This window comes from Archocentrus centrarchus, chromosome 4 (assembly GCF_007364275.1).
Source record: "Archocentrus centrarchus isolate MPI-CPG fArcCen1 chromosome 4, fArcCen1, whole genome shotgun sequence".
Lineage (NCBI taxonomy): Eukaryota > Metazoa > Chordata > Actinopteri > Cichliformes > Cichlidae > Archocentrus > Archocentrus centrarchus.
This window is the reverse complement of record NC_044349.1, coordinates 5,310,027-5,329,477: the sequence shown is the minus strand read 5'-3', so window position 1 is coordinate 5,329,477 and position 19,451 is coordinate 5,310,027. Positions and strand designations below refer to the sequence as shown.

Here is a 19,451-nt window from a genome sequence, read left to right as displayed (position 1 = left end):
AGATTCTAAAACTCTGATATGATGCATTTTCTCAGATATTCCTGTTTCATCATTATTTCAACAGTGATCACTGGGGGGGGGGGGGGGGGGGGGGGGGGGGTTATGTTGATGTGTTTTCCCAAAACTTCTCAGCTGGAGAGTTTATTTTTTAACGTGTTCAGGTTGTATTCATGCATCAGTTCTGTGAAGGACGTAGTAACCAAATCCAAATTTGAAATTTTTGGTTCAAATGATTGTCAGTAAGTACGGAGGTCAGGAGAAAGTGAGCGTCTACAGCCGTCTGCAGAACACGGTGGAGGTTCTGTCATGGTTTGGGACTGCAATTCAGCCAGTAGGGTTGGAGGTCCTATCAAAGTTAATGGAATTATGAATGCAGAAAAAGTCATGTCAGATTTTGCCCCATCATGTCTCATGTTTCAATAAATTGTTGCACTGTTCCCATTTTCCTAATAAAATATAAGTTAATGAAAGGTCACTCAAGAATTTTGCACACTACTGTATATAATAATTCACTGTATACACTAGGGCTGCAACGATTCATCGATTAACTCGATTAAATCGATTCTAAAAATTTATCGACACAAATTTACTGTGTCGATGCTTCGTTTAAACTCTGCAGCGCTCAGCTGTCTCGGTGTAAGCAGCGCTGCTCACTAGCATTAGCAGCATCAGTGCTGACGTTTTTTTGTGGGTTTATTGGGGGCTGGCAAACCAACATAGAACTGCATTACCGCCACCTACTGGACTGGAGTGTGAATCACTCACGTATACACAAGCACACATTCTAAAAAGCTCTCCGTCGCTGCGATGGATTTCATTTAACACAGAGTGGATCATCACTAGAGTTGCCACCTGTCTCGTAAAATACAGAACCCCGTATGTTACGGGACTCCGTGGAATACGGCTCCGTAACATGCCGTGTTCCGTACTTTACGGGACGGGTGGCAACTGTCGCTGACATGCATTTCCACGCCTCCACTGCTCTCTGTGTGTCTGTGTGTGTTGTGTTCGCTGAGAATTTCAGCTGCTATTTTTGTCTTTACTTCAGCTGTAGCTACCAGAACTGGTTTGCTAGCGAGCGCGGGCCATTAGCACTAGCGATGGTTCGGTACCGGAAGGCCCGCCCCCCAGGACCGAGGGGCTCCTTCAAAATATTTTTTATACTTTAATCCCTTATTAGTGACTAAATATAGACCTGCAGTAGAAACGTATTTTCGAGAATGCTTGTGAATACAAAGCATTACACCATTACTCACACATGCGCCATGGCTCCCGCAGCCACTAGTTTTTCAAAACGCTCATAGCAGGCAGCGGTTTTAACTGCGCAAGCGCAAAGAGGCGAAGCTGTGACGGTGAGCTCAAGTAGTGAAAAAGGAAACGTTTTTCCAGCGTCCAAAACAGCAGCTTTTTCTTTTAGTAACCACCATTAAATCTGTGAAACAGCTGGAGGTCCTTCATCAAGCACCTGATCAGCAAGTGTTAAGGTGAAGAAAAGAGAACTTTGTAGCTGCTCCATCCACCGCTGTTTGTTCACATGGCGAGAAACTGCATTACGGAAGTTAAAATATGCAGATAAACTGTTAATAAAAAAAGTATTTCTTATCCGATTACTCGATTAATCGCTGGAATAATCGATAGAATACTCGATTACTAAAATAATCGTTTTATGCAGCCCTAGTATACACTCTGTTCCTGTATGATGATCTTAGTTCAGTAAAATGAGGCTTCTGTTTAGCCTGTACACAATTCACTGAAGTTTCTGTGGGTTACTAATGTAGTTTTAATTTTATTTTTGATCTCTTACTTACAACTGAAAATTAACTTCCTGGTATCTTAATAGTTTCTGTTAAATTCCTCTGCCGTGATTCTGACAGGTCCTGCTGCCATATTTGTGTTTATTCTTTTTTGTTGTCGTCATTTGTATGTTTCACAGGCACGTTAACCTTGAAAGAATTTGTTCTCCTTGTGGAAGTTATAAATGTAGCGCCACTGTTAGATATATTAAATCATAGCATTCATTTATAGCGTGTTAGTCTATTTCATGAAACAATTTTAATCCCATTACTTTGGGCTTTAAAAAAAAATAACATCCATGTCTCTTCAGCCTTAAACTCGCAGCCTCTAAGCTGCAGGCACACTCACACTTGGCCCGTTTCCCCGCCGCCACGGCAGCCTTACACGACTTATCTTTCCAACACTCTTCACACAAGCAGGCACTAAAAATGCAGCCTCTCAACTTTTCACTGTAAACTCAGTGGGCTTTTGTGAAACTGTCTCTTGACCCATTTATATTGGAGGCACTAGCTGAGGTCGTTTCTGTTGATAGCCTCACTGTCTGATTTGATTTCCCAGCATGTGTGTGTGTGTGTGTGTGTCTGTGTGTGTGTGTAGTCTTGTAAAGTTGTAATACAACAGAAGTCTGCCAACAACCAAGGAGTCACGAAGCCCCAAAGCCAAAATCCCATCATGTTACAGACCTTAACATTTTATCATTCCTCATTCATACCCTCTGTTTTTGTCCATGTCTGCTTTTATATGTGTATATGTATGAATGTTCTGGTATGTGGACCTGGTATCATCCCATGTAGGAGGCCCTTCACTCTGTTATCAGCAAACAACACACGAGTTACAGGCTCAAAAAAAATGGTGCCCAAAGAAAAGTCAGACAGTGACCTTTTCACCTAAAGGCAGGATTGATCAGCGTTCCAAAGCCTCAGATGATCATACATCCTTTTTGCCTCCACGCTGAGCATTTGTTTCCCTATTTGCCATTTACTTGTTCCGTCTCATCCATCACTAGACTTTCTACCCCATTAGCCTCCATTTTGTGTTGACATTTTACTTATTTTTTTGCCTGCTCCCTACAGGGGTCACCACACCAGATCATCTGCCTCTGTCTGACCCTGTCCCTAGCTTCCTCTTCTGTCACACCAACCTTCCATGAATCTTTTCTGTGATCTCCCTCTTGTCCTTCTGCCTGGCAGCTCCATATTTAACATCCGTCGTCCAATACATCCACTATCCTTCCTTTGCACTTGTCCAAACCATCTCAGCCCTGCCTCTCTAACTTTGTCTCCAAACCTTGGTCCCTACTCTCAGTACAGATCACAATGTCATCTGCAAGCATCATAGTCCTCAGAGATTCCTGCCTGACCTCATCTGTCAACCTGTCCTGCACCAACCTCACATACTTCTCTGCCACTTCCTCATGCAGTACCACAGTTCCTCTCTTGCCACCTTATCGTATGGTTTCTCTAGATCCACAAAGACACAGTGGAGCTCCTTCTGACCTTCTCTGTACTTCTCCATCAACACTCTCAAAGCAAACATTGCATCTGTAGTGCTCTTTCTCAACATGAAACCATACTGCTGCTCACTGATCTTCACCTCTCTCCTTAATCTAGCTCCAACGACTCTTTCCTATATCTTCATGGTACGGATCATCAACTTTATCCCTCTGTAGTTACTGCAGTTCTGCACATCACCCTTTTTATTTTTTTGTAAAGTTTTTTTTGGCCTTTTTGTCTTTATTGGATAGGTAACAGTAAAGATAGACAGGAAAGTGAGGAGAGACAGATGGGGGAAGACACACAGCGAAGGGCCACGGGGCGGATGTGAACCCGGGCCAGCTGCACTACAACCATGCAGCATATACGAGCGTCTGCTTACACACACATCACTCTTTTTTCTTGAAAACTGGTATCAGTACACTTTTTCTCCATTTTCCAGGCATCTTCTTAGTCTCCAAGATTGTGTTAAACAATCTGGTTATAAAGTCCACTGATATCTCTCCTTAGTCATCTCCATACCTCCACAGGTATGTCATGAGAACAAACTGCCTTTCCACTCTTCACCCTCATCATAGCTTCCCTCACTTCCTCCTTACTAATCCTCTACACTTCCTGATTCCCTGTCATCCATCCATCCTTAATCCATCCTACTCTCTATTTAATTTTCTACATTCATCAGATCCTCAAAGTGCTCCTTCCATCTTCTCAACAGACTTTCTTCACTCGATAGTACATTTCCATTTCTGTCCTTAAGCACTCTGACCTGCTGCATATTCTTTCAACCATGATCTCTCTGCTTAGCCAATCAATGCAAGTCCTCTTCTCCTTCCTTAGTGTCCAGTATCGCATACAACTCCCTATAAGTCTTTTCCTTTGCCTTTTCCACCTCTCTCTTTGCTGTACATCTAGTCTCCCTAACTATCCCACTTTTTTCTTTTCTGTCTCCTTGTCCTCTTTATATTCTTGGCAGTTTCCTTATTTTTGCAGTCATCTGGTAACTCTTTACCACCCACAGCCTGTCTCAACTCCTCCCTAACCTCTGTGCAACATTCTTCACTCACTTCCTCTTCTTGATATCCAAAGTCCTACAGACTACCACTGGATGCTGCCTAGCTAAATTCTCACCTGCCACCACCCTGCAGTCTCCTATCTCTTGCACCTTCCTCCACTCTTATATGTTCCTCTGTCTTCTTAAAGTATGTGTTCACTGCAGCCATTTCCATCATTTTCACAAAATCCCCCACCATCTGTCCTTCTGCATTTCTTTCCAATAACACCCCTGCTCCCCTCACCTACATGTCTCCTGAAGTCTTCTGCAGTCACCACCCTCTCCTCCCTGGGGACACACACTACCAATTTATCCAATATATTCCAGAATTCGTCTTTCTCTTATAACTGACATCTAGCCTACAGGGCATATGCACAGACATTTACCATTATCCCTTCAATTTCCAGCTTCAAACTCATGATCCTGTCTGAGGCTTTCTTCACCACCACAACACTATTCACATACACACACGATAGAACAGTTTGAATCCACATCCAATGCTTCTGGCCTTGCTTACGTTCTATCTTCTTCTTCCGTTCTTCTGCTAGCATTACTGTTCAAAGATCCACATGAAAAATCAGTAAAAAATGGTGGAAATATGAAACAACTGGATGGGAATAGGGACAGCACGATGGTCCAGTGGTTAGCACTTTTCAGTCACAACAAGAGGGTTCCTGGTTTGAAACCGCCTGCCAACTGGGGCCTTCCTGTGTGGAGTTTGCATGTTTTTCCCATGCTTGCCGGGTTTCTCTCTGGCTCAGCTTCCTCCCACAGTCCAAAGACACGCATGCTAGCCTGACTTCTAATGCTAAATTGACCGTGAGTGTGAATGCGAGTGTGAATGGTTGTCTGTCGTGTTGGCCCTGCAACAGACTGATGGCCTGTCCAAGGTGCAGCCCACCCTTTGCCTCATGACAGCTGTCTAAGCTGAAGAAACCGCAAAGATGTAGAATTGCGATGATGGATGAAGACAAATTGGCCTCCCAATCACCTGAATTGAACCAGGAAGGCATCTAGATATATCACATAGTTTTTCACTGGGTGTCAAATGAAATCCAATAGCTACAGACTTGGTTCAACTTGTTCACCATTCCCAATTCCTATAATGTTACCTATTCCACAATGTAACGTGATATTTGTCTTTGACAAGCAACTGTTATTTTTTTCAATTCTTTTTATTGTAAAACAAAAGAAAATGTCCATTATTCTTGTCAAACTTTGATTTCTTGCTCCAAAGTAGCTAAATTTCAATTTTTTTTCTTTTTTTCTTTTTACTATTTTGGACACAAAACAGCAAACATAAATTCGAAAGGCACAAAGATTTATTTTTGAAACTTTTGAAACAAATTTTTAAAATTTCTTGATTTGCATGAAGTGTTGGGGTTTATTGTTTTTTGTTTTTTTTTTAATTGAACATTGTAACAATTTTTATAGGCAATTTTTGAAGCGAAAACAGCTTAGAAAAAAGGTTAAAACCTAAATAAAAACCACTACTAACTGGTATTATATGGGAAAATGACAAATTTGCAAAATCATTGTCTGAACCACAATATTTTTTAGTTTGTTTACATGTAAAAAACTAGAAAAACAGTTTAAACCAAAGACAAGACAGAAGTGTAAATCTGTTACCTAGTGTTATTTTAATTGGTAACATAAGAGTTGTTTTGCATGAACCCTCCACAGGGCCTACTGCCTACTTTATACTACAGCTTCCCTTTGCTTTCCTGGTCTGAATCAGTCGCTGATTAGACATCTTGAATCAAAACGAAGAGAACTTTGAGTAATGAGAGCAGCCAGTGCCTTAAGTACAACAGCATGCAAATTAATGCCCACAACTGTGCGACTGGCATCATTAAAAAGCAATGAGGCAACCATTAGCTGAGGAAACAAGAAATGTCATTTACATTTGCTTTGGCAATAACAATGATGGCTCTGTTGAAAGAGCAGCTGAGATCATTCTGATGACACTAAGGGCAAAAAAATGCACGATTGCAGATATTCACTAACAAGCTCTGTGAGTCTAGCTTGCAGACTGTGTGAATTATTTTAAAAAACAACCACCTGATGCTTGTGTCAGATGTCAAAGGAGTCGGTGGAAATTGGAAAAGAAATGAAAAGCCTTTTCTGAAAGATGACACAACCAGGTTGCCTTCTAGTCTTGGTCAGCACAGGCATTTCATCAGTGTGGCATGCTGGGTTTAAAATGCAGGTTAGTTTGATAAGAAATCAGATTCGCTTTGGTTTTCTGTGGATGTGACAATTTAAAAAAAAAAACCTGCTGAAACGTTCTCCGATCAAGTAAACTGCATACGTAACTGAGGAGGCATCATTTGGTGATGGTAAATTCATTTCCATGAGCTTGTTAGAGGATGTGGGGCAAAAATCGAGGGATACGTTTTAGCTGATTTACACGTCACTCTATAAACATTCATTCACCGTGATAACACACAACTCCTATTGTCCATGCCCATAGTTTTTAAATAGTGTTTAAAGTTGAACTTAAATAACTCTTATTTTATGGTCATTTTAATTTTTTGTAAAAGTTTTATCTCTAATAAGAAAATACGCGATTTGTCGGGTACCCTGTCTTTGGTGACGTGGTGGATGCTTAGAGGTTAACCAATAGCAAGATGCCTTGGACATTAATAATAAATTACCAAGAGACCACAAAACAAAACATTGTTTAAAGCTGAATAACTTTTTAGTTTAGCTTTTCGCAGAGCTTTTGTTACAGCCCAAAGTTCAGGCCTGTCATTTTGGGCTTTCATAAGAAAACCAGTGTAAAGCAAGGCTCAAAACTCAATTATTATAATGAGTTTCTGCAGTTTTTCAAATATACCGTACTGGTTTTCAATCACAAGGATTCACAATGCACAGCTCGGTGTACTGCATACAAAATAGTCCAAATCTAGCATTCATGAAGTAAAAACCTGATTTCCTGAACCTCTAATGACAGATTTGCTGCATTAAGGGGCAACATGCTACCATTATGGTATCATTATGTTACCATTAGGAGTAAAACAGAGTGCAGGGGTACCCTGTTAATTGATTTATTCCTAGAAACATGAAATCTTTGCCCAAGAATGTCAAACACTTCCATCGAAGTAAGATCTTCTCTTGTACCACTACAGCATGATGGCTGATAAGGCTGATGGCATGCAGTAATATAACAGGCAAAGCCACAGTGTATATATAATACTCCCGTTGTTTTGTTTTTTTCTCTCAGAGCCTTTGATAAAGTTGTAAATCTGTAGCCAAGCCTGTCAGCAGTGAAGGAAGCCAAAACCTGTCAGACCTCACGGTGTTTTATAGCCAGTGTGTGTGTGTGTGTGTGTGTGTGTGTGTGTGTGTGTGTGTGTGCGTATGTGTGTGGGAGGGAGACCGTCTGCTTGGCAGACCGAGAGCAGCTAATGTAATCACAGCTGTAGGAGGAGAAGTAAAAACTTCCTTTGTCCCTCGTCATCTTTAGCTTTTTTTTCTGTCTTACTTTCCCTTTTCTGTCCTTGCCTGGTTTCTTTGCCCGTCCCGCAATGAGTACAATGAGTGTAAGAGGCTGAAAGATAAAGGAAGACTCCTGCTGCCATCTGTGAACTGATGTAATAGCAGCTTTTCCCTCTGAGTCAAACGGTTATGAAACATTTCAGCATTATGCCCCATCCTCTGTAACCCCTGCTGCTCTGTTTGAATATTCACACCACTGTCTTCTGTAATTGGCTTTTTCTGTGGTAAACAAGTTTAGGATTCAGTGCACAGGGGTGGCCTGTTTTTTTTTTTTTTATTCTGTACAGTAAACAGTGCAGAGAGGCTGAATCGGTGTGCGAATTTGCAAGATTGTGTTTAACAAACTTAAGCTTGTCACTGTGAGTGTGGGGATGTGAGCCTTTGTGTGCGAGTTTGGGGCATTAATGTTTGATTCGATGCCTGTGCTCAGCTTTTGTCGTTGACATTGTGGATATTTTTCATTTATCCACCCATTATTCGAGTTAATATACTCATTCTTGCATCTCATGAAAATTCAGAAGATGCTTGCTTTAAAAAAAAAAAAAAGATGGATCTCATCACTGTTCAGGCTTTTTTTTTAAATGGATGAACTTCTTGTACCCATTAACACAAAGATTACAAATCTTCACAATTGAGTGCCTTCTACATACACATTTCCCTGCATCATTTAACATCCTTGACAGTTTTTCATATACATCAACCCTCGCTAGCTCAGCCACCAGTTTTTTAGGAGTCACTCTGGGCATCATGCAGTTTATGGCATTTTTTTTTTTGGGATAGAAATTGGCTCAAAGGGAAATTATAATTACAGGTTAAAATACTGTGATCTATTTCAGTGAAAATAAAAATGTTTGGCACAAGGTGAAATATTCTTACTTTTTCATCCCCTTTTTTAATGTATTTGTTGCTTATTGAAGCTTCATGAAACAGCAGAACTTTTTCAAAGCAAACACAATATTTTTGTATATTTTAATTATAGCGATGAATCAGTCATTATAGTTTTACAGCTCGCCATGGCTCTTAGATTTCATATCCCAAGTGCTTGATCTTCTGTGATAGTAAAGTGATAGCAGAGCTATATTTTATTTATATATAATATAAAATCCCAGCTCTCACCCTGTGGGCGGTCTTTGTCCTCCAAGCTCGGGTCCTCTACCAGAGGCGTTGGAGCTTGAGGGTCCTGCGCGGTATCTTAGCTGTTCCTAGGACTGCGCTCTTCCACACAGAGATCTCAGATGTTGTTCCTGGAATCTGCTGGAGCCACTCTCCCAGTTTGGGGGTCACTGCGACGAATGTTCTGATTACTGCGGAGACCACTGTTACCTTCACCTTCCACATCCTCTCTAGCTCCTCTCTCAGCCCCTTGTGATGGCTGAAGGATAAATACTAAGTTTGTCCATCTGTATCTGGAAGTCCCACAGGATCTCAGCGCTGTTATTCTCGACCACCCCCGGAGTTGAATCCCATTTGACCTTCGGACTTCCAGGTCATACTTGGCACAGATGTTCCTGTATACTGTGCCAGCCACTTGGTTATGGCGTTCCATGTATTCCCTGCCTTGTGTGGTAGTCCCCAGCCTCTGTCGATCTTGTGCTCAGACCTTGTTCCTGTGCTGCCGTGATTAGTGGCTCTGTGCTATCCTTCAGTCCAGCTTTGTCCAGCCATTGTAGGATTTTTCTATATCAGCCACTTCTTCAATCTGCCGGTGGTGCATGCCGTGCAAAGGCCTGTCCTTCATACATATAATACATATATATATAATCTCAAGATAAAGCTTCCTTTTTGACTCAAATGTGGTTTACAAAATGATTTACAAAATGAATGCCATCTTGTATTCAGTAAGAGCTGAAAGTAGCTATTGAGACCATAAACTCATGAGGAAAGTGTTTACTGAGGTCATACAGTAAGGTAGCAGAACCTGCATTTTCACATCAGCTTCTATGCAACCAGACGTCTTGTTGCAGCCAGTGCTGTCACCCCCTGCTGGCCTTCACTTCTGTATGGACTTCACTTTTCAGACTGTTTATTTTTTATATACAGTCTGTGGCCACATCCCGTAATAAATGGTTAGTGTAGTTGACAAACTCTGTGTTTAGTCTGCATAGCAGTGACCTCCCTTTGTCTAGTATTCTTGATTCCTTTGTTTGACAGTACAAAATGAGCTGTTGTTTGCTTCTAGTATGGTAGCATATATTTGACCTGGCTGAGCTCTTTTGTTCATTACAGATGTTTTATGAAAAAATAGGAGCTGTGAGATCCAAGCACATCCCAAAGAGGCTAAAGTTGCCTGTATGCTTGTTAGAGGCTTGAATAGCTCCTCCGTGAAAGCTTCTGTGCATGTTGACAATGGATTTTGCAAAAGCAAATAAAATTACTATTAAAATATGCAGTTATAACACAGACAGTCATTGTTATGAGTGATGGGAAAGGATGGTAAACAGTTCTTCTGATGGGGAAAGTGTTAGAGACGACTATATAAATGTACTTTTGGAATGGGATTTCTTTTCCATCTGTGTTATGTCTTATTCTGCGGCAGCTGACGGTCTGTTTATGTCTGTCTTCTCCTTCTGTTTCTCTATAATTGGAATAGTTCCTGTGTCCACAGCGCTTGTAAGCCAAACATGTCATTCTCTTTCCTCTCTGCTGGCCTGAGTGCTGAATTATCTTATTCACTCTTCCACTTACTAAACCTTCTGGCTGACAACCCAGCTTCAAAGCTACCGCAGTAATCCTGCTTAACATCCTTTGCTTAGCAGCTGAGCGGTTGTTTTACGTATCTCAGAGTAACTCCAGTGGAATAGAGGTGAAGGAAGTGTCTGCTATAGAGAAGCACTTCAGAGAAAGCTTGTTTATTGTGATCCTACTTGTTACTGAGAAGTCATCCCCGAGAAATTCTCTCTTGTCTCACGTTTATACACACACACACACATTCTAGAGACTTCTGTTATGCTATTCATATCATGAAGGCAGCAAACAACCTGTCAACCTGGATAATGTCCTCTCATTAACCTAAAAGGTCCATCTCAAGCAGGCCATCATTCACATATTCCTCTCATGCAGAGTGCGTCTCCAGAAGGCATCAGAGACAGATGGTGAAGTATTTTGGCCCCGATTCCTTAAGGCAGGTTCAGATTCAATTTAATCAGGTGTCGGATCGTCAGCCGACCCAACCGTCCGTCACAATTCCAGTCACTCTGAAACACTCTGCAGGTGTAATTAAAAAAAAATTGATATCCAGGTATCTGGCTGGCCAACACTATTAGCTAGTGCTGGCATTGAATTTTGCAATTTTGGCAGAAACTGATGGTGTCGCAGAGGTATTGTCACAGCGTCGCACATCTGGATCTTTCTCATTAAAACTTTGGGAGCAGCCGTAGATTACATCTAATGTCAAATTCAGAATCACCACCACTTAACTCCCTTGAAATCAATTTGCCCTCTTTAATTAAGTTCAGCCCTTTGCTCAGTGTTTAATTTTGCCTGCTCAGTTTTCTGTTTCATGACCTCAAGCTCCAACTCTGTTTGTTGTTTGAGCTTTTCACGGTCCAGTTGCAACATTAACAATTCTTTCTGCTGTTCAAATGTCAACTTAGCAGCTGCTGACACAGCTGTTTTGGGTAACTCCTTACCTTCAGTACACACAGAAACAACCTCTGTTGCACGAGTTTGCCATCGGAATGCTTTTCACAGATTCCTTCAAGCGAAATGTGGAAATCTCCACCTTAAAATGATCAGGAATTTTCAACAGTTCATCCTTTGTGCACTGATGAAGGATTTCTTCAGAGGGAGCCTGAATACATTTCTCTACCAGAGGAGTCATGACAGACTTCCAAAATCACCATGAAACTTTGAGCTCGCAAGTGCCTATCAAAATCAGTCAAGGTAGCCCAAAACACACTGCAGTTTTTCCCAACCTAGTCTATCTAATATAGACTAAATACATACACTCGTCACTAGTCTTCAGGTGGTTACTGGTGAGGGGTACTTAACTCACTAAAGCCCAGGAAGTCTGAATAGCCCCTGCTATGTAGTTAACATCAGAGGAAACTGGATGTAATCCCAATCATAAAAGCTCTACTCACTTTCACCACCACAATAATTTTTTTATTTTTTTTTACACATCAAAGTCCCCTAATAGACCCTGTTGTCAAGCCTACCGAGAAAACTCCAGAAGTACCAAACCACCTACCTCTATAGCATAGCATAGACACCAATCACTTACCAAAATCACAAGTTAATTGAATCAAATTGCACAATTGGCAAAACGGGGAAACCGAACTAACATATCAGGTGTGGCACTCCTCATTCCACCAATGAGACAGTTTTTCTGCTTAGGTAGATGCCAAAAACCCCACAAAACTCACCAGATTTTACATTTTCACCTAAATGACGAGCCCCCACCTTTGTCACTGCCCGGCTCAAGGGAAGGATGAAACTGGAGGAGCCCACACATGATAGTAACAAAATGTTACTATCACTTTACAGAACTAACATAACCAAATATATTAGTCTGTAGTATGTGCAATGTCTGGATGTGTAATACAAAGGACCAAAACCCCAGAAGAACCCTCAAGACTGATGCTGGCAGCTTGAATACCAGAGGCCACTCAGCCAACCCGTTCCCCTCATGACCTCTCTCCACTGAGGAAGCAGCCCAGAACTCACAGGGGGTGTCAGTATGCACAAGGTGGTCTCTGGCGTTGGTGCCTTTACACGCTGGTTGTGCAAACTCGTTGGATGCTGATGGCTAATGGTCCAGTTTTAAAGAGTGACCGTGTCCACAAGGAGGCAAGGGAGGTGGCAATGGAAATGGACACAGCCACTGTGATGCCACGAACTGGTTTTTGGATTTTAAAGCTTCAACGTTGGCATGTTGACCACCACCAGCTTGGTTCTTGGAACCAGGTGTGACCATATTTGGATGACTGTGCGGAGGGCTGATTTATCTGCAAGAAAGTTTGGTTAGGAAGTTGTTGTATCCACAGAGATGGTGATAAATAACAGTCTAATAAATACAAATTTTTCTCATCAAAGCTGGATCGCACACTTTGCGCCTCAGAGCAAGCCATAATGTGTCAACCCATTCAAAAACTCTCCAAAGGCACAAACCACACAAACATAGTGAGATGGTCCAGTTTAGTAACTGGAAATGAGAGGTACTGTAGAGAGTGTGTGCTGTTACACCCGTCAGTCAAAGCAGCCGTGCTTCTAACTGTAAGCCAAAACAGTATAAAATTATCTTTAAAAAATCGATTTGACTCGCTTTTGAAACCGGGCTCGAGTGGCCATTAAGCATTTTCAGTTTTTGGAGCTTGACTTCGTTTTTCAGGCCCAGAGGGTGCTGATTTTATATGAGTTGGGTGTGACCGGTGCATCACAGCAAAGCGCACTTAATGTTTGGGGCACCACACGGCCTTCAACCTGCATCAATCATTTGCTAAATGGCTTTGGGGCATAACATGAACGCTGTACTCTCAAGGTCTCAGTGTTGGTCTGAGAGTGCTTTTTTTTATTCTCTATACCAACTATACAACTTGTAACACTGTTTTTAAGAATTTCTCCCTCTCGCTGCTGAAGGAAAAGGAAATCTGACCGTGTATTTTGGGAACAGCAGATGTTTTAAATGTATTTTCTGATTTTGCCCGCTCAGATGTTATCATCATCAATGAATACCAATGATGATTTGATGATTTTTGGATGACATAACTCCAAATATATATCATTTTTGTTTTTTTAACTAGCTGAATGATGGAAAGGGTGTGAAGTGTGACTGGTTACTAAAGCCTTGAAACTGTTACAATGCTTCATGGCATCAGATGAAGGAAAACTCATTCCCAAAGCTCATTATTGTTGGAGTGGAGCATTTCAGTGCTCCTGATCTGCATTCTCAGGCAGCGCCACTCATTCCACACTTGGTGCAACTAATCAGCAACTCTACATTTTAAATTCAGATTGTTGTTTTGATGACGGCTCATTCTCCAAGGCATTCTATTGATGCTTTTGCTTGTCCTGATTATATTTATTTATTCATTAGTAATGGCTTTTCTTTTTCTTTTTTTTTTATTTGCATCTACTTCTCATGAGCAAATTCCAAAAACTATTTGAAGAGTACACAGTGGAAATGAGTGTATGTACTTTAATGGTACACCTGCAAAATCTAATGAAAACTAATACATAAGCTCTGGCGTAAATGTTTCCTTTTATCGAGTGCATGAAATATTATGTATTATCAAATTGTGTGTTGCTTATACGGTCGAGTTCATTTAGAAATGTTGTGTACTTGTTATAAGATGTGAAAACTATGCTATGCACAAAATTGCTAAAAAAAAAAAAAAGAAAAAGGCAGATTTATTACAACAGTCAACTATTGGCACCTTTTACAACTTTTACAATCAATTTCTTGATTATATTAGAACAAGCATAGAAAAGATGGCATATGTATTGTATAGTGTTGGTCCACTGATTCGTCTGAAGGCTTTTCCAACCCGTAAAGAAATTGATACTAAGTTTTTGTCTCCATTACTTTTCCATTGCAGCATTTTCTGTTTAACGCTGACCTCATTTCTTTCTCCCTTTCTCTCTGGTAGCAGGCTTCCCTGCTGTTGTCCAGCCCCAAGATGCTGCTCCCAGCATCAGGGATGCTGCCACCCAGCGCCCCGCTGTCTGTGCACCACCAGATCCAACTGCTCCAGCAGCAGCTCCAGCAGCAACAGCAGCAGACACAAGTGGCTGTGGCACAGGTTAGTTTAACACACGCATTCATCCCACGAGAGTGCAGCTTTTTGCACATGAATAAAAATGTGCTTTACATATATTTAAATTACATTTCATATCGCTCCAGTACCGTCACACTTTGAAGGGCATTACCATAACAAGTAGTACTTTAACCTTGAATGTACAGGATGTTGCCTTGAACACTTGTTATAGTGGCTTCATAACTGGTCACTTTAATATGAAGTCACTCAGTCAATTATGCTTGGCTCAGTAATGCATGGACTCTTTTCTTTGGCATATTGAAAGCTGCTAACAGTATTTGGGGGCAATATTTAAAAAAAAAAAAAAAAAAGGATGGAAGGAAGAATTTGAAACAGAATATTTAGAGAGGCTACTTATACCTAATCATTGTTTTAAACTTTGGCCATTTTTAATATGAGCATCCATCACTATAATAGAAGTATATATTACTGAAAATAAGCCAAAAGAATAGTAGGCCTCTTTTCATTTTTTTATTAACAGCCAATGCTGAATTTACTGGGGAAAAAAAAGGATAATCAGTGGAACGACTCAAGGGTCAGTAATCAATTAAAGAGATCAACACATGACTCAGAGGGGGGGGGAGTACCAAGTGCATCCAGCATGAGACATCAATCATCCAGTTTGAGTGGCTGTAGTGGGGGAAGTGAATAGTGACAGAAATGGCTTTGGGTTTATTAGCTGGATCAACACACACACACACAGAAGCCCTAAAGATTATAAAGCGCTGTTTCATATCTCAACACACGCTCTTTCTCGTACATACCGCTCACTCATACTGCTGACCCAGAAGTGTCCCCGACGGTTAAATTCAGACGTCTCACAGCTTCTAGAGGGGGATGCGGAGGTCCTGATTAAACTGCCTGGCCATGCTGAACTTAGCTGTTCTCATCTTAACCTGAATAATGCCGACCAAACTGCTGCCACAACTGACAAATCACACATTCAGACTGAGCGTGCCCATACATAGGTGCTATCAATTACACACTAATGAGGCCAAAGGTCGCTGCCCACTGGCAGAGAAATTAGTGTATCTTTTTTTTTTAATGTATCAAAACTGCTTTGGCTCATAAAGAATTTTCTCCTCATGTAAAATGTTTCAAACGAGTGGGTTTGAAACATTTTAGGCATCTGTGTCTGACCTTGGTTCTTTTGCCATTTAGCAAGGTTTCCCAAGTGATCTTAACTTGTCTGAGCTGCTGTAGCAGTTCGCTTCCACACAGCATCTAAATTAGTTTCTGCTCAGTTTATTTCCTTAAAGGCTTCTGGCTGCACTCGACTGTTTCTACCATCCATCTCTGCAGTGGTAGTGCTTGAATTGCTATCTCAGTAATCGATCAAATAATTGACAGAAAAAATCTAATATTGAGACATTTAAGGCCCAAGTTCACAAACTTTGGGAGGTCAAAACTCCCGCAACACTCAGTCTGTATACTTTAGTGCTGCTAACTTCTTTACTTGACTCATTTCGTTGGACTTGTGTCCTTCATCGGGGTCATCATAGAAGCGTATTACAGACATTTTAATTAATTTAAGTGCAAATTACAAAGCGACTATTCAAATACAGCCACATCCATATCTGCCAATGAAGCACCTACAAGGATGACATACTGTATGGTCAAGACTTCAGGCCACGCTCAGTGCTGCTACCCTTGTTTTCTATCCGATGCTCACCGTTGACAAGGACAAAGTCTTTAAACAAGTCTTTCCACGAACCCACGAAGTCTGAGTCAGAAGCGCCGTTATTATCTATTCCAAGGTGCTGACTTCCACACCATCGAGAGGCTGCAATTAGATAGGATTTTTAAGACCAATGGCGATACTTGCTGATTTAAAAAAAATCCAATATATTACTGAAATTTTTTTTCTTTCAGATGTGCAAAACATTAACAGATTTCCCTAACATTAGCAAACTCCTGTTTTTTAGCCTCAAACTTAGCATTATAGTTCTTGTGATCTTCTGTCTTTTGGAGCCAGAAAGATTGATGACAATTTCCCTCACCAAGTCTGAGTTATGTCTTTTGTGGAGGGGCTTTTAGTACAATTAGTCACACAGCAAGCACATTTGTTGCCATAGAATTTCAATAAAAGTGCTTCCAAGATTGGTGTTTTGGCCACCACCGTGTTATTTTATTGGAGTTAGTTAACAAGAAAATGAAGTGCAAAATTATTAGCCAACACTAGTAAGGTTGGTTAACAAACTACAACCATAAACTGTATGGATGCAATCCACAGATATACATATCAGCCAATTAGTGCTAACAGACTGATTTAAAGTACTGGAACTTCGCTCACCAGAACTGAAGACAATTGACTCGTTTTTGGAGCCAGCCTCAAATGGACATTTCCACCTGACAGATATTACCTCACTTTAAAATGTAACTATAAAGAAGTCAGTTTCGCTTATTTTCTCTTCTTGTATTGTTTTCAGAATTTCAACATGGACACACACACACACACACACACACACCATCTCCTTGAGCAGTGTGCTGAATTGAATCTCGTGAGGATTAACCTTTCATAATGACCGACAGTTTGCCAGAAGCAGTGATTTGGGCTGTTTGTGGCCAAAAAAAGTGTGTGCGTGCGTGCGTGTGTGCGTGCGTGTGTGCGTGCGTGTGTGTGTATATTACAGGCCTCGTGCGTTCTCTCTCATTGTTCCAGTCAGACTCTCTGATATGTAAGCATAAACTTGCCTGAGGCTATTTCTTAGCAGTATTAATAAGGAAAACCAGCTAACTCTTGTAACGAAGGCCAAACAGTAGAAAATAAAAAGGCTGCATGGATCTGCCCAGAAAGTCCTCATTATGGATGTCGACGCAGAGGAAGAAAGAGATTACACTGGTGTGTCAGCCATATAAATGTGTAAAAATGTGTGTGCGCGCACGCGTGTCTTTATTTCTTTGTGTTTTATGTATTTAAGAGTTCCACAACTTAGTTTACTTTTCAAAACAAATAGCCGTCCCTGGTGTCTCTGCTTCAGTTTCACACCAATAAATTAAAATGACAGTGTCGGGTTTCTCTGGATGTGCTGAGAGAAAATAGTTGAAAACATTTCGCTGGATAACAAAGTAACCTACTTAGTCATGTTTTAGGCAGCTCTAGTTCTTGTTTATGATTTTAGTGTCTCAAACAGAGGGTCCCCACTGATTTTAGGGCTGTCAGACTTGAGTGTATAATTCCTGTCACACAATAACAAATCAACCACCCACAACTGTGATAAACAAAGCCAGAAAAAAAAGGACTTAAGGACTCTGAGTTTCGCCAGCATTAGCATAAATTTAATAAATTATCTAAGGATTTGAAATGGGAGTAGTTCAGCCAAAAATACTGAAACATGCTTTATGCAGTTGCACTATGTACAGAACAGCTTTTTAAAGGTAAAACGTGATATACTGACACCAGTGTTCTGTGTTTACCCGGCTCTGAGACTTTTGCCCGCGAGGAAATGTTTTTGTTTTGCAGCGTGGGCGAACCAATTTTTTAAACTTGCTGTATCAATCAGATCGGTGAGAAAGACACGTTATTGTACATGGCACTGGAATCATTCCTTGAAGAATCAATCAGTGCCCACCTGACCCCTTCAGAATAGGCTGCGTTTGTTGTACAATAACTTCAGTGTATTTAGTGAAGTCACCTCTATATTACAGAAATTGCAGGGCCTCAAAAGTGCATGATGTTTGGCTGAATTTTGGCACTTTAATCAAACAGCAATTGATAGTGATTAATTAATAATTTGTTATTTTTTTTTCCAGCAGTTGTTAAGCCTTTATAACGTAAGTACAGGAGCTAATCACGTGAAGTGTTCAGGACTGAAAATAGCAAACAAATCAAAGTCTCACAGTGTCAAAGTCCTTTTTTTTTTTTTTTTTTTTATACACAAACTGAGTATCGATATCATGGGAAATATCATAGCTTCAACACCAAAACTACACCAAAGTAATATCTGTGACAGAGAACAGCCGCCCCGAGCACTGATGCCCTGGATGTTTAACTTAAAAAAGGGGAAAACTTAAAAAAGTACATTTGGGGTCAATGTCATCATATCGCTTATGACTATGGTGTGCCACATAGCTGTGAGCTATATACACCATATAGATTATATCACCATTACCAACACTGGAGCTCACATTTTCTGTAGTATAGTTTGGATGCATCGTTGCACTGATCCTGAGGAAGTGCAGATTGAGCATGCAGAAGGATCTGGATCAGAGGTTCTCAAGATCAACAGTTGCTCTGAGTATAAGCCAGCAAATAAGGACTTCAATAAGATGTTCCCCATTTAAATTTTGGACTGATTTGGCCAACAGTAGAATAAGCATTGAGAAGTTTGAAGGAAAGCGTATTCCCGAGGTTTTAATATTTCTGCCACAAACTGATTAAGAAAATGTGAAAATCTGTGCCCAAAACACCAGAATGCAGAATCAGGTTTCTGACTATCAACATTTCCTGATGGAGACTCCCTGCCAGCTATTAACTACCAATTTTACCTTGAGGAAATAAGATTTTGATTTAATCTCTTCGGATTCTATTAATGAATTTACTGATTAAAAGAAAAAAAATAATCTGCATCTGTTTTGGGGAATGATTCAGTAATTTTTTATTTTTTTTTAAAGCCAATTTGTGTCAGTCTGTTTAAAGTAATGAGCTCTGTTCCCAGCTTTGTAAGCTGAAAATTGCAGGGGTTTGGAACAAAGACAAATCTGAAGACCAAATACAGAATATTTATTTATATGAAAAATAATTGCATTGATAATTTCCTTTCCATTTCTCCCCTGTCTGCAAATCTTAGCTTGATAAGCTCGCAGCTGTATTGCAGAGTGATGGATGAAAGCAATACGGCAGCGTTTTGTCCCAGG

General features: G+C 40.6%; 1 protein-coding gene across 1 annotated transcript in view; it reads left to right on the top strand.

Annotated features, from left to right (window-relative positions):
- The window catches only part of nos1apa (nitric oxide synthase 1 (neuronal) adaptor protein a), a 183,338-nt gene that overhangs the window by 149,556 nt on the left and 14,331 nt on the right, over positions 1–19,451 (top strand). Inside the window, 1 exon segment of the mRNA XM_030727156.1 lies at positions 14,427–14,579. Within this exon segment, the coding sequence (XP_030583016.1) occupies positions 14,427–14,579 (153 nt within the window).